At 41.4% G+C, this 14,191-nt stretch overlaps 1 protein-coding gene and 1 long non-coding RNA gene across 10 annotated transcripts in view; one reads left to right on the top strand and one right to left on the bottom strand.

Moving 5' to 3' along the window:
• The first annotated feature begins 77 nt into the window (after window positions 1-77).
• On the top strand, window positions 78-1,719 carry LOC139618031 (uncharacterized). The gene is made up of 4 exons (XR_011689611.1): window positions 78-285; window positions 393-517; window positions 753-795; window positions 973-1,719. It is a non-coding gene; the product is annotated as an uncharacterized lncRNA (long non-coding RNA).
• An 83-nt stretch (window positions 1,720-1,802) lies between these two features.
• Window positions 1,803-14,191, bottom strand: part of tex2 (testis expressed 2) — a 29,335-nt gene continuing 16,946 nt past the window's right edge. For 6 of the 9 annotated variants that reach the window (XM_071473737.1, XM_071473743.1, XM_071473736.1 and 3 more), the window contains 10 exons: window positions 13,032-13,232; window positions 11,333-11,696; window positions 10,309-10,598; window positions 9,602-9,745; window positions 9,368-9,467; window positions 6,542-6,662; window positions 5,783-5,905; window positions 5,300-5,509; window positions 4,410-4,530; window positions 1,803-3,667 (listed from right to left, as the gene is read on the bottom strand). In XM_071473737.1, the coding sequence (XP_071329838.1) occupies window positions 3,518-3,667; window positions 4,410-4,530; window positions 5,300-5,509; window positions 5,783-5,905; window positions 6,542-6,662; window positions 9,368-9,467; window positions 9,602-9,745; window positions 10,309-10,598; window positions 11,333-11,696; window positions 13,032-13,232 (1,824 nt within the window). In that variant the 3' untranslated portion in view covers window positions 1,803-3,517. Of the gene's footprint in view, window positions 3,668-4,409; window positions 4,531-5,299; window positions 5,510-5,782; window positions 5,906-6,541; window positions 6,663-9,345; window positions 9,468-9,601; window positions 9,746-10,308; window positions 10,599-11,332; window positions 11,697-13,031; window positions 13,233-14,191 lie in introns of those variants that run through there. The other 3 variants (XM_071473747.1, XR_011689565.1, XR_011689571.1) reach the window with 3 other exon arrangements.

The following is a 14,191-nucleotide window of genomic DNA, read 5'->3' as shown; positions in this document are numbered from 1 at the left end:
GAGTCAGTGTGAACCAATGAGAAAGGGCCTACGCACACCGGATGTGGTATAAAGCACATCCGGGGGACATCTTCTGCAGACATTACCCCTTAAAAGCATGCTTTCTCCCGTCAGACAGGTTAAAGTCGAGTTATATTCCTTTAATATGGCTGAGACGCCCTTTGTGCGCATATCCTCCAGTCATTATTATGATACATGATTATTGGAGGTTTCAGAAAAACGTGTTGAAAAACTTTAATTGTCGGAGCAATGTGACTAGGCCGCACCAACGAGGAAAATGTGACGGTAAGATTGCATTTTTCTTTTTCTTTTTTTTTTTTTTGTAACGTCAAACTGCAAATGCATCGTTTTATATATTTTCTGCTACATACAGTGTGTTGTCATTTACACAGGGCAGGTGATAAAGTCGTGTTGGTGCAGCGTGGTTGAGGCGATTGCACATCCGCACATGGACAAAAGGGTGGTGGACTTTCAGATGAAGGCCTGCTGAGGTCCCATGACGGTCCCATTTGTGAGGGTGAGTATTTTAGAAAAATGTTTTATTTTTATTTTTTAATCTCTTTTCTTTGGTCAATGAGTGATGATTTTCGTGCGTTAGACTTCTGATGTGAAAATGAAGTCAACATTCAGTCTGATTTGATCCACCAACACGTCTGATGTATATTTTATTATTATTATTATTATTATTATTATTATTATTATTATTTTTTAAATAATCAAGCTCACTCATGCATTTTATATATTTTATACAGGAGCTGGACTTGAGTGTGGATGGATCAATGTCATAGCAGCACAGTAAGTATCTGGAAGTGTCTGAAAATGAGTTGTAATGGTTATGAGGGATGATCATGATGCGTTAGACTTCTGATTGCATACTGAAGACAGTTTGTATCTGACATGACCCACATACAGCAGCCAGCGATGAATGGTGTGTCAATACCAAAACTCATGAAGTGTTTTCTTCTTCTGCAGGGGTTGGGCTGCGGTATCTGAGAAATGAACATGGCTACCTTAAAGCACAAGGTGACACCATGGCCTATTAATGATAATGCTCTTGCATTCACTGAATTTTTTTGAACTGGAAAATGCACTGTATGAATAAAGCATTTGTCTAAAACTAAAATGGTATCATTGTTCACTTACTGTACTTTCCCTTATTTTACATGTGTGGGTTTTTTTTCTCTTGGGGCACTTTTTTGAACCTGAATGCCCTTTTCATTGGTCATTCACAAAGGTCAAAAGCAGTGCAAGATCATGTCTTGTCATAACTGGGGTTTCTTGGCAATTTTCCCAAGTCTCTCTTTTAAAGCAAGGCACAGAATCTAAATGCATCGCTAAACAATAATGCTTTTCATGCTAAAAATGCACAAATGTAGGAAGGTAGAAATTTTAAGGAGTTAGCATTTTAAATAGGTTTAGTCCTTCTAGACTCACATTGTACTGTAACTTTACATGAATATATTGATTTTCAAAAGTACAGCCTGACAGCTTCCTTTTGTAATATGTACTTGAATAACAATATAGTTTTAATTTTCAATTTAAGTTTTGTTTTTGTTTTTTCTTTCTTATAAATTCTCAGCAAAAACCCAAAAGCATTCTTTAATTCCAGACTCCTATAAGTGAGAATCTAACGTTTTCCTATTTTATATTATTGAAATTCTTTGGGCTTTAATAATTGGAGGATTAATTGATAATGGAAATACTTATTGCAGCCCCTAAACATAAACAGTTTAGAAAAGGAATGGAAATGTAGTGGCACGCTTAGATAGACGCCATTCTGTCACAATCGCGAAGACGCAGCATTTCTGTCCAAGCAAAAGGTTTTATTGATCCACAACGATCAGAACCATAACATTCTGTGACATCACTGAACACAACAGCAATGTTTGATATTTTCATCACTGTGAAAATGAACAACACCGAAACCTGTGAAAACAAAAGATCATGTCTTAACAGACACAAGTAATGGCACAAAGACTTTTATCTGTTTATCCTCAACTGATGCAACAAATGTAGTGGCTCACAATGGAGGAATGTTTATTTTAAAGGCACTTTCTGCCTCATACACTTTGCCAACACATATTATAATGAAAAACATGTAAAGTAAAAGTCGCCTGTTAAGCAGCCAGGTGTCTTGGCAGATTAGAAATTTGCTGTTGTTCTAGTTTATTCCTCTTTAATGTGTACAGTACAGAAAGAAAAGCAAACCAATAAATAAATTCAACAGAAAACAAGCATTCATTAGCTGGAGGTCTGCTGACAACATTAAATAATATGGCTAATATCCAGTATGTTATTTATTCAAATAAAACAGGAAGTTATTGTGTTACCCTGTCACTGAAAGGGTTCTGCCCCCTAAAAAAAAAAAAAAAAAATCACTCCCCTCAGATCATTTCTGTTTTATGAATTTCCAGACTGTACATCACTGGAGAGGCCTCAGTGGGAACACAGGTTAATTATCCAATTGCTTATTTGTCACTGTTTACTTCACACAGCTCCCTTCAAACAGGACTGAAAGATTGCTTTGGCAAGAAAAACAGAAAGTTATTACTTATACTCAACTCTGAATATAACATGAAAAGAAGTCTTGAAGCTTGTTGCGCAGAAGCATGTCGTCAGTGAAGGAGCTATTCCTTGAATGAGCTATGGAGCTGCATTCCTATTTATACATTCATCAGACCTAGGCAATGTTAAACTGCTGTGTTTGCTGATATATTTGAACTCACCCCACTAAAGTCGGTTTTAGCTCTAATCCCTACCACACGGTAAAAAGCACACAGGCTGTACGTTACTATACTGTCCATACTGAATCTAAACTGACCTTAGTATCTTCGATGGACACAGCGCCATTGATCTGTTTGCATATAAGTGCCAGGCGGCTGGCACAGGCAGCGGTGGGTATGGGTGATAAATGAGTCTTGATATCCCTGTGAGATGTGTATTAGTAGATGCAGGGGCTTTCAGCAAAGTCGTCTCCAAATTTTAGGATTATTCCCTCATTCAGTGGCCTCAAAGTGCTCCTAAAGTTAGAGCAGGAATAAATCGCTAGAAAGGTCGCACAAAAAGTTTACGCTGTACAACTATCATGTTTGGTGCAGCTGTACATCACAGGTATTATGGTTCTTCTGGTTGAATCAGATGGCTATTTGTCGATCCACCACCACGCACACTTTTTAAAACAGTCTCAACATGCCCCGTGTGTTGTATTTCATCAGAGAATGAATCATAATGTTTGATGTCACACAAACAAAACTGTGTGATTGGATGACAATCTATGAGTTCACAGTTCTCTTTCGTTCACCCGCTTTTAGTGGCCACAAATGATTGTGAGCTCGCCAGCGCCTCAAGTTTTGTGAGTGCACTTCATGAATGGCCACAGGTGACGGGTGCAACAATGGGACTGGGATATGGGTAAAAATATTGGACAGTTGGCCTGGCCCATTGCTGCACCCGTGGTTTCTGAGTGGGGCGGGGACTTGTCATATTGCCATGGTGATAAAATATCCATCAGCAGTCTTCACATGTCAGAGACCTCAGAGTCTTCGGGTTCTGGGTCCTTCAAGGCATCATTTGTCACAGTCACCAAGTTGGCATTTGAACGCGTGTCCATGGCAGAGTGCATTATGGGTAGCCATACGTCATCCATGTTTGGCATCACAAATATTTTCTGTGAGGACAAGCAAGATCACCTTAAATTCAACAATAAAAGAGGAGGAGGACACTGAAATATACCTAATCAAAAGTTATTGAGTGTCTAGTGAAGCGAAAATGACTAGTGATTAGTATGCTTTTATAACCAAAAATATATAAGACAGTGACATGAGATTATATCTGTTAACAAGAACTAGAGAGAAAAGACCTGAAATACATCTTACCCCATGCATCCCACCCTACACTGTCATGTCTGAAAACCAGTGATGCCTGAGTTTGGCATTCGTTGAAAGCCATATACACTCACTCACAAGTGACAACAGTGTGCACGGCAACACTGTATTTTAATGGAGGCATGGTTGAGGGGGATTTGGCGAGGGTGGGGGGTGGGGGGGGCACTTTGCTGCAGTAGTTTGCAGGTGTGCCTCAGGGTAGTTATCTAGCAGCAGACATATCATTACTTTGGCTACATGTGAGGGGTGGGAAAGCCACAGGCACAGTGCTTTGAAGTGCAAGGATGTGGGCAGCCATAAATTAATCCCAAAGTCCTCTTTTATAACTTAACTTCTATCCCTAAAACATCTGGGGGGAGATTCTATTTGTCCTCGAGTAAACTAGTAAAGGCCAAGCTGAGGATTCTGAAGTGCACCATGGGAGATGGCATTAACTTCTTACAGCGGTATCTTGACAATGTAAATAAAGTGTATTTATGACTAAACATTAGCATTCGTAGTTTCCTATTTTTCCTCACTGTGTACCTGGAACTCCTGGTCCAGTTTCTTCTCAATCCAGTCAGTCACGTGAACTAGAGTAACCTCCCTCTCACCAAGTTTAGGCCGTGCTTTCAGCTCCAGGTGAGGCGGATTCCGGAAACCATACCTGACAGCCAAGAGGAAGCATTCATGGTGAAAGTTATACAATCTCCTATCAGCTGAATCGCAGGTCTGAGGTGAAAACATGAAAAGTTGTAACATGTTTTGTTGCTTTTCCTAAATTCTGTACATTTTACTAGTTTTCAACACAAGGCATTTGTTGAGGAAATGTGCTACATGAAAAGAGATCATGATGACACAGTAGATCAGTGGTTGCTGCCCTTTTTAAAAGGAGTCTGAACCTTCATAACAGGTTATGGCCTCAGTGTGTACATGAGCTATGAGTGGTTCAGTCAAAAAGAGATTTTTCCTTCTTGAAATTTTAATTTAAGGGATTTTAAAGACATAAAGAAGTGAAATTATCAGTATTCACAAGAACATAAGATGGGAAAAATCTGAAAAATAATCATGATGTTGTGTTGTTTTGTTTTTTTTCTTTAAATCATGTTTTTCTTGGTACCCCATCAGGGGTCCTGACTCCCAGGTTGGGAAGCACTGCTATACATGCTGTAGACGGTTTAATAATTAAGCTTGCATGCTAGCTCACAGTGTGTATTTAAGCTTTTAATGAGGACACATACCTTTGTGCCCTCATTTTATTAAATGTTAAGTATATTTAGTTCAGTGGTGATTAAACGCTTTTATTCTGTCATTGCGTGCACGTCTGAAGTTGCCCAGCAGGGGGTGCACTGTTATATTCTAAACCCAGGATTCACATGCCCACACTGACTTCATCCTACAGTCTTCAATGTACTCCTCCCTGGAAGTGAACGTACCATATCCTATCCGTGGGGGGAGGTGGGATGTTGACAGCGAGCGTCCCGCGGCACTCTTGCACCTCCACAGTGAGCAGCAGGGGTGTGTTAGACACCTCCTCCATCTTCTTCTTGATGAACTCCGTCTCTGTGGCTTTCTGGAAGTACTTCGACTTGGCTATCTTGTCCACAAAGCGCATGATCTTGCTGGGCCTGTGGCCTCCCACATAGCTACGTGAGCAGAAGATGGAAACGGAGGAGGAGAGGAGGCAAGGAGTGAGTCAGGTTCATAATTTATTCATAACAGCATCTCTTGCTACTTAGCACCCACGATGGAGGGGAGCGACCGGGTGTTACATTAAGCCAGCAGCAAGCTTTCAAACATGTGGGTCTGAGTGGGTGGGTAGGCAGGTGGGTGGACTGACAGGGCAGAACATTCTGCTTCAGCACGTCGTCGTGAATTTGTTGCTGTGCTGATGTTGTTGTAAAGAGACACTGGCTCACCCCTCGCCTCCAGGCAGAATAGGTTTGTCACTGAGGAGTTCTGGGGGATCCTCCTCATCCGATGAGCCCGCACTGGATGACTCCTCATCGCTGTCTGCCAGACAGTATGTCCGTGGCCTGGGCCTGTCACACACACACACACACACACACACACACACACACACATAAACACACTCACTGTTGCCAAGTCAGGCCTTAATGGCTTTGCACAGAACCATTAACAATCAAAACTAATTCCTTTTACATTGTATCCCTAGTGACATGAATCACAGAAAATGAATCTCCACTGGTTCACACAAAAAAAGAAACTATTCCAAAACAAAATGTATGGTTTCAGTGACAGACATCTGTGGGCATCTATTCCCAAACTCACCAGTCATTGAACAAATCCACAATGGTAAGCGTCCAGAGAGAGGATTAGTGTATAAAGAGAGGGGAGGAAGAGCCAACAGAAAAAGGGTAGGAATTATGAAAAAACAGATGTTACAACTAATATTACTCTAAATGCAAATCTACCCAATTAGCTCAGAGCTGTTTTATTTAGCCAAAAAAATAAATCCTTCAAACATCTTAGTTTGGCCCCAACACTGAGAATTCTTCAGTGTTATTAGACAATAACAAAAACAAACACAGAGGGGTAAGGACAAGCTGTGAAGGATCACTTATCTGTAAGACATGTTTAAAAATCAATCTCAGTTTCATGAGCTTCATTATAAACTTTAAAAGAAGAAGTTACTAAATGTAATGTGAAAGCTTCACCATTCCTTCCCGTGCTCCCCGAGCCCCTCGCCCTCCTTCCCCAGGCGGGCCAGGTTCATCTTGGTCTCTAGTGTCATGAGGAATGAGCCCGAGTAGGAGATCTCCAGATCAAACCACAGACCTGGACATAAAGCGAGAGATATGACACAGACATATAGAGTTTTAAAATCTAAATCTTGCACCCCTCAGACTCTGAATGCTATTCCTTTGAATCAACAAGGCTCTCCTGCCTAGTGTCTAACGGCTATTAGGTCCCCTGCAGAGGTGCCAGGAAGAAGACCTATCCTCTGGCAAACACTGAAAAGGTCATCATGCTCTAGAGGAGTAATACCTCTTTATTGGCTAACTTCATCAGGCTACTTCCTGTTTACACATCACACTTCTCAGGAGGCAATGGGAGCATTATTTGGATTTCGATTCCCCCCGCTGTTTGCTCAATAAATGCTAACCTCAACAACTGAAAGTGTTAATTGTCATTCCTCTGCCTCGCTCCTTCCTCCTCTTCATTTTCCACTCTCCATAAATGCTCATTGATTTGTATGTTCGTGGCAGGCAGAAGTGTCAGCACGCGTTAGACAGTGTCTCGCTGTCTCTGTCTAGAACTAGACACACAGGAGGGAGATGGTATGGACTGTCTAATTAATTTTAGAGAAGTAAACATATCTGCACCACTGACACAGGCATGTGTATGCTTCTACACAGAACTAGGAAATATAACTATAGCAGCATTATTATTATTGGACAAGCCTTGAATCTAGGTTATTGTAATATATCCATATATAACTTATATATTGTTTTTTCCAGAAGGGAAATGAAGTGAAGTGACTTTATGGAATCTGCTTGATCATCATATCATATTAATTGATTTTTAGCCAAACTAACAGCAGGGCTCTATGGATGGCAACATCATATGGTTGATCCACCACTTCAACAACTGAATGTATTGCCATACATATGGGATGGAGATACACACTATGATCAGTAATAACTATACAGTTACTCAGTCTGTTGCTTTATGTATACACTGTGTTCAAAACAAAAAAAAAGCCTTAGGTCAAAAAGTTTGTGTCAAGATGTTTAAATAAGAAATATATAATGTTTCAATAACACAATACAGTATAAAAAAAGAATGCACTGCCATACAATTTTGTACATATATTCATGGTCCAAAGAGCATGAATTCCTCTGACTCTGGTGAGCCCCTGTCTTTTCCTGTTGCACCACCATGGTTTACATTTCTGTATGATATGTTGGACGGATTGCCATGAAATTTTGACCAGGTATTTACGATGCCAAGAGGATGAACCTTAATGACATTGGAGACTCCCAACTTTTCCTATAATGCCACCAGCAGGGTGACATTTGTAGTTCAGAGTGAAATGTCTTGACAATTGTTGCGTGGATTACTGTATAATTAGGACATTCGCTGTCTTTGCGGGCTGTGAACACTATCATCAACTCAACAACCTCAGCTGTGTTTGTGCCAAGATGGTAATAGTTTTAGTAACAAATAATGATGAAAAAAATTAATGGTCTACTGTGCAGGAATGACAACCAGTGCTACATATACTATAAATATTTTATATATTTATTTTTATATTTAATGTTTTTTACATTCTAATATAGTATAATATAAAATCTCACAAATGACACTGCTCACTCAAATAAACTATGTAAGTCTGCCACACACATCTCTCAACACCATAAACCTTCTGCTATAATTTGCCAAAGACCACCCCCTGGCTATATATCAGACTTGGTGGTGAAGTAAATGTACTAGATCAAAACACAAATGCTAATATCACCCAACCCTATTTTATGTCCAGGCTGATCAATAGTCTAGTACAATTGATAGTCATACTAGCTTTAGTAGCTCCTGGAGCATAGTATAAACATTGTAAACCTAATAATGTCTTACCAATATAAAGGAGTAAAGAGGCGCTCCCATTTCCTTCTTATCATCATCACAAGAGAAAAGAAATATCGAGATATGAAATTAAGCACTGAAGCACCTGCATCCCATTTGGTTCATGCAGGTTTACAGTGCAGCACTTCTAGAGATGTCGTTCCCTCAGGAATAATTATATGCTGGATCAACTGATGATGCTTTGTGAGTATATATCTGTGGGTGTATGGGTTCAGACTGAACACATTAATGAGCATTGCAGACTCAGCCATGAAATGCGGCTGACAGGAGAATGACTCATGACTGGCTCCTACAGCTGAACAGCAACAGGTATAGCCTTGGCATCACTCTTATATCCTTAAACGCAAGCTGAATTTAGACTAAAACATCTTCAGTCAAAGATTAGGACAGAATATTATAAATACAGCAACCTGCTCATTACATACATAGTCACCTGAACCTGCCCCCCTTCTTTTACCCTTCCTAAGCCATCTCGGTAGAAATTAATATGCTCCACATCTCTGTATTGTCTCCGTGAATCTCATCAGTCGCTCTGCAGGGTGAGCCTGTGTCAGTAATGGATGAGGGGGACCAAAGACGTGAAGTTTAATTACTGTGGCTTAATAGGGCGAGCATGCACAGGGGCTAGACTCCAGAAGAGAGGGGGGACAGGGTTGGTGGGGGAATGTGTCAGGGGGGTAGGTGGAGATAGGGTAGGAAAGGGAGAAGGAGGAGATGGATGGATTGAGGCACAAAGAAAAGTAAAAGTATGTCTTTCTATTATGTCAAAAAGGCAAGAGGGAGAACTTATAAACAGCCTAGTTTATAATGGAGGACAAAATAGAATACATTTCTATTGTATCAGACCACACAGAACACTGTGAAAAGCATGACATACCTAGTGTGGTTTCTCTTCCTACCTTGGTGGTCCACAGAGGGTTTGGAGGCATGGAGGATCTTAGGGATGGAAAAGCCCATGTCTAGCTCTGTCAATGTCAGCTCATTCATAACATATGGCAGCTGAAACAAAGAGGACAGTTTCAAAAAGACTTGGACATAAATACAGCAACAACATTGGAGCACTGAGGAGGATTTTTCTGATTTGTTAGTTATAATTTAGATGTACATCTGTGCAAAATAGCATCAGCACCCACCCTGATTTTACTGAGCTTCATTTGGATCTTTTTGGAGACTACATTGGCCCAGTACTTCTCTCCCAGGAAGTCCCAGAATATTCTTCCAAGAAAAGCATTCACCCAGGCCTCAGGCTCCATGGTCTCCTCTGAACTCCTGCGTAACTGAAGGAAACACATACAGGTGTGCAGTATGGCTCTACTTTCTCGACATAAAATTGAGCTACTCACATATAACATATATATATATATATATATATATATATATATATATAAAGTCCATTTCTATGGCTGGATTAATCTGTTAGTGGGACACTGGGCACAAGTTTTGTGTTGGACACCTTTTGCCTCTTCCCCTTACAAACTCATTTGTGAATATACCCCACATGAGAACAGTAAAAACTAGAAAAACTAGATTTTGACAGAGGGTCATTCTTCTCAACAGGGCCACAAGATTAAAAGGTGGGCTGTAGAATTTTCTAAAAAATAAAAAAATAAAAAAAAATCTCTGTTAGCACCACCAACTGTCAAATCAGCAGAACAACAACAATAAAAAAATAAATAAATAAAAAATAAAAACAGGGATCCACTCAGAAAACATCGCTCCGTTAGTGGTCAAAAACTCCACAGGGTACCTTTAAGTGAGTAGGCAGGAATTTATTTAGTTCCCCTAAAGGTCTGGAGGTCTGGGGCTCTACGGCAGATGCCCCTATCATGTATCCCTTTACCTTTTTGGTAGTTTTGGGGCTGCTCTCAGGACTGTTCCCAGGGCTGTCAGTGGCAGTTGGGCTTCTTGGCGGTACCTGGGGGTTGACATACTTGGCCATGTAGACGTTATAGTCCAACAGCATCTTCTGCTTCATCCCTGCAGTAGAGCCACAGGAGACAGAAGAGGAGGTCTCTCTGTGACGAGTCTGCGAGAGCTCCTCCAGGCTTCCCCGGCTGCTGCTCCTGCTGTCAGCCTCCAGGCCTCCGCCAGATTGGGTGCTGCTACTGCGGCTGTGGGAGGGCAGGAAGGCTAAAAGTGTCGCGTGGGCGGGTTGGAGAGGGGGGCAGGATGAGAGGAGTCAGGGGCGATGAATGTGATACAATGCATCAACATTTTCAGTGATTGAATTTCCAATCATTGTCCCATATTTCACATACATAATGCACGCTCAACACTTTGCGTAGCCTTGTATGGTTAGCATCTATTTTCTATTAATTTCTCACAACGCACTGCAACACTCTGAATCAGTATGCTCTACACCAGTTGACACACTGCATCCGCTCTGTGACTCACATTAGCACTGAAATAGCCATTTGCTGTGTATATCCACAAAAAAGCCTGATGCCTAAATAATCTTTCCAGTAATCCTTTTCACCCTGTGCTGCCTTTATCACTGGACCCACACAGTGCTAGTGTTTCCTTTTGAATTTGGCCTTATCCTTGCAGGCTTATATCCCACAGAGGAGACCAATGCTATAATATGCTGCTTCTCTGTGCATGTAATCCTGCTGACCCATTCACACTCATCTGTTCGCTCAGTTGAGGGGATTGGCAGTCCCTAAGCTGGGGCTTATGCACAGATCTGATGGCTATGCAGTTACATACTCAAGAGAATGGGTATTCTGACTCTGCAGAGCGATGTGTGTCTGTAGAAATACAGTATGTGTGTGGAAAGGGTGAGCAAGACAGATACACGAATATACTGTACATGGCCATTTGCATCTTAATGTGTGATACTGCACATTGCTCAGTCAGAAACTCACCACTCTTGCAGATACCGGGCAGGCTGCCACCTCTCCCCTCTGACTTAATTCGGGAAGCTAGAAGAAATCTCCGGAACCACTCCTCCTTTTCCCGACCCGTCCTCCCAAACAGGTAGATTGTCAGATCCCCCCCTCCAGAAGTTGGTCTTTTGGGTTCTTCTGCTGATGCTGGTCCTTCAGCTTTCTCACCTTTGTCCGTTCGTTCTAGCCTATCACCCAGACCTGTTAATTTGTCCTCTGCAGCTTCGGGCCTCTCTCCCTGGGCCTTGGACATGAAGTCCTCCTGCTTGGCCAACTCAATGCAAATAGGGTATTTTTTATTCCAAACTCTCTTCCTAGCCAAGCTCTGGGGCATCAGGTAGATCTATGGGGGCACATAAACCGAGTGCATGCAGTCAAACATGCAGTCAAACACGTGAAAATGATGATGTTAGAGTGTTTTATTGTTGATGTTGTTTCTAAGTTAGTAAAATGTTGATGTTTAAATGAGAAAAAAAATGTTGTGTGAGTCTCACAGGAACACTTCACAGGGCACACTGAAACTATAAATACAACGTGGCAGACTTGCCCCAGGGTATGAAGTGGCAGCAACTGGGGGCTTGAAACTTTCTGAAAATATAAATCAAAAGCAACAATGCAGGCAAGTGCAGATGACTAATCCATTATGTATTTATATCTATTTAACCTAGAGCTCCATTTGTCTTTGACGAACAATGTGAGAATACGTGCTTTGTTTTGTTCATGATGAAAGTAGTTAGCATTTACCATTGTTCAGTGTTTACTGTATGCTGTAACAGTACACCCAGCCTCGTTTACACATTTCATTCAAGCATTCATTCTTGCTCCAGCCAAACACATCTCTGACACCGATATGAGCTTTTCTAAAATATTAGCATTGCATGGTTGCTGTGGGTAGCTGGGGGTTGTAGCCACACGATACTATGGTGTGGGAGAGGTATCGGATCTCAGAATGGTTAAAACGAACAGACTTTGACTGTAAGCAGAAAAATGCATGTTTGATGTTTATCTGAAAAAAACAAATCCAGCTTCTTTAAATGCAGTTAACATCTGAGACAGATAAAATATCCATAATGAGGGTGAAATGGCACTTAAGGGCTCCATCCAGTTCAGTGGAAGAGGACCAGGGTTGTTTCATGATGAGGACAACCATAATCACCCTTTTGTTCCATGATACACTGACATGAGAAATTCTTACTGTCCTGCCTTGAGATATGGAAAACCATCGAGTCAGCACATTAATACACAAGACACACAGCTGTGTGTACAGGGTTAGTGACCTGTGATATTCACTCCATGTTTACACTCAGTATGTGACTCTGAAAATAAGTGGCTTTGTCACAGAGCATGAGCTATTAACAAGCATGCACTCAGGCAAAGGCAAATATGAGGGGACGTTTGCATGATGTCACTATCTGTTAAGCTTATCATCAAGAAAAACTCAACACACAATTACACTGGGAAGCCAGTAGAAACACACACACACACACACACACACACACACACACACACACACACACACACACACACACACACACACACACACACACACACACATTTAACACATTAACCCCCTCCACCCCCAATCTCTTCCACTGACTCACATAGAGTCAGCATCTCAGGGTCTTCAGCATCTCTCTTTCATTTTTCATGACAAGCACACACCCAAAAGCCAACACACCTTGCTGTCGGTCAGGTCGTAGATCTTCTGGCTGATGTAGGTAACGTCAGGTTTAGGCTCGTTGTGTGCAGCACGGCGGGAGATGTTCCGGTTGGGCTTTGATAGACGCAGGACGGAGCCCTCCAGACGGATGTAAACAGAGTGGGTCAAGGTGGCATGGTACATCTCTGGGTCGTAGCTATGGATCTCATTCATCCAGCCCTGAGAGATTGTGAGATGGTGGAGGGAAAGAGTTTTCATTGATACCGGATTCTAAATTTGCTTTCACAGCACAAACACACATCACAATCTCTGTCAAACACTTAAGATTTGGGGTATAAGTTTACCCAACCGGAGAGTTTAGGTTTAGTAGGGAATTGCATTTTTGACTTGTGACTTTATGTTCTTGTTTTAACTGATTGAGGCCTGGTTTGATATTTTCTAACACTGACATGTTTGCCAATGCACCAAAATTTTATCCTTTGGACTTCCTATGTGAATTCAGGTTGTGCATGGTGACCATCAATTAGATTCTGGTCACTGCTGGTAAACAGAACTGATGGTCTATTTTGCCTTTAACTTACTGCTCCTAAAACATAAAAAAAAAAAAAACAAACTTATAGGAACAGCAATTTTGTCTGTGCAACACTGATATCAATAAATGTGACTCCTTGCAGTATTTCCTAGAATCATAATGTAGATCACATACCACTGATTTAAAACAAAACTTTCTCTTTGAAACACAGTGGCACAAAGCTCACTCATACAACACAACAACAGATAAAGTGGGGCATCCGACAGCCCGATTCTTTGTCGATCATCAAAGGAGGAAGAGCATGAAAAGAAAGATGAAGAGGATAGTTTGTCCCCACTGCTGTTGCCCTGTACTTGTGTGCTCCCGGGTCTGTTGTTCATATGTGTATAGGAGCACAACCGCAGAGCTCCTCTTTTGGAACAGCTGTGCCCTCTAGCCATGAGGCTCTCCTGTGCAACAGCTTGGTACCCACAAAGGCAAACACACACACACACACACACACACACACACACACACACAACTATACATGCTTGCATAACTCCCTCAAACTGAACACATTTCTCTTCTAGAAGAGTTTCTACAGCAATGAGTGAGGTTAGCTGAGAACGGGAGGCAACTGTGGTGGTTCTCTCATTCGATAGTTTGA

This window comes from Trachinotus anak, unplaced genomic scaffold, assembly GCF_046630095.1.
Source record: "Trachinotus anak isolate AG129_WGS33_773 ecotype Australia unplaced genomic scaffold, CSIRO_AGI_Tana_v1 ptg000003l, whole genome shotgun sequence".
Taxonomy (NCBI): domain Eukaryota; kingdom Metazoa; phylum Chordata; class Actinopteri; order Carangiformes; family Carangidae; genus Trachinotus; species Trachinotus anak.
The sequence above is the reverse complement of the archived record's forward strand: the minus strand, read 5'-3'. Positions and strand labels throughout refer to the sequence as shown.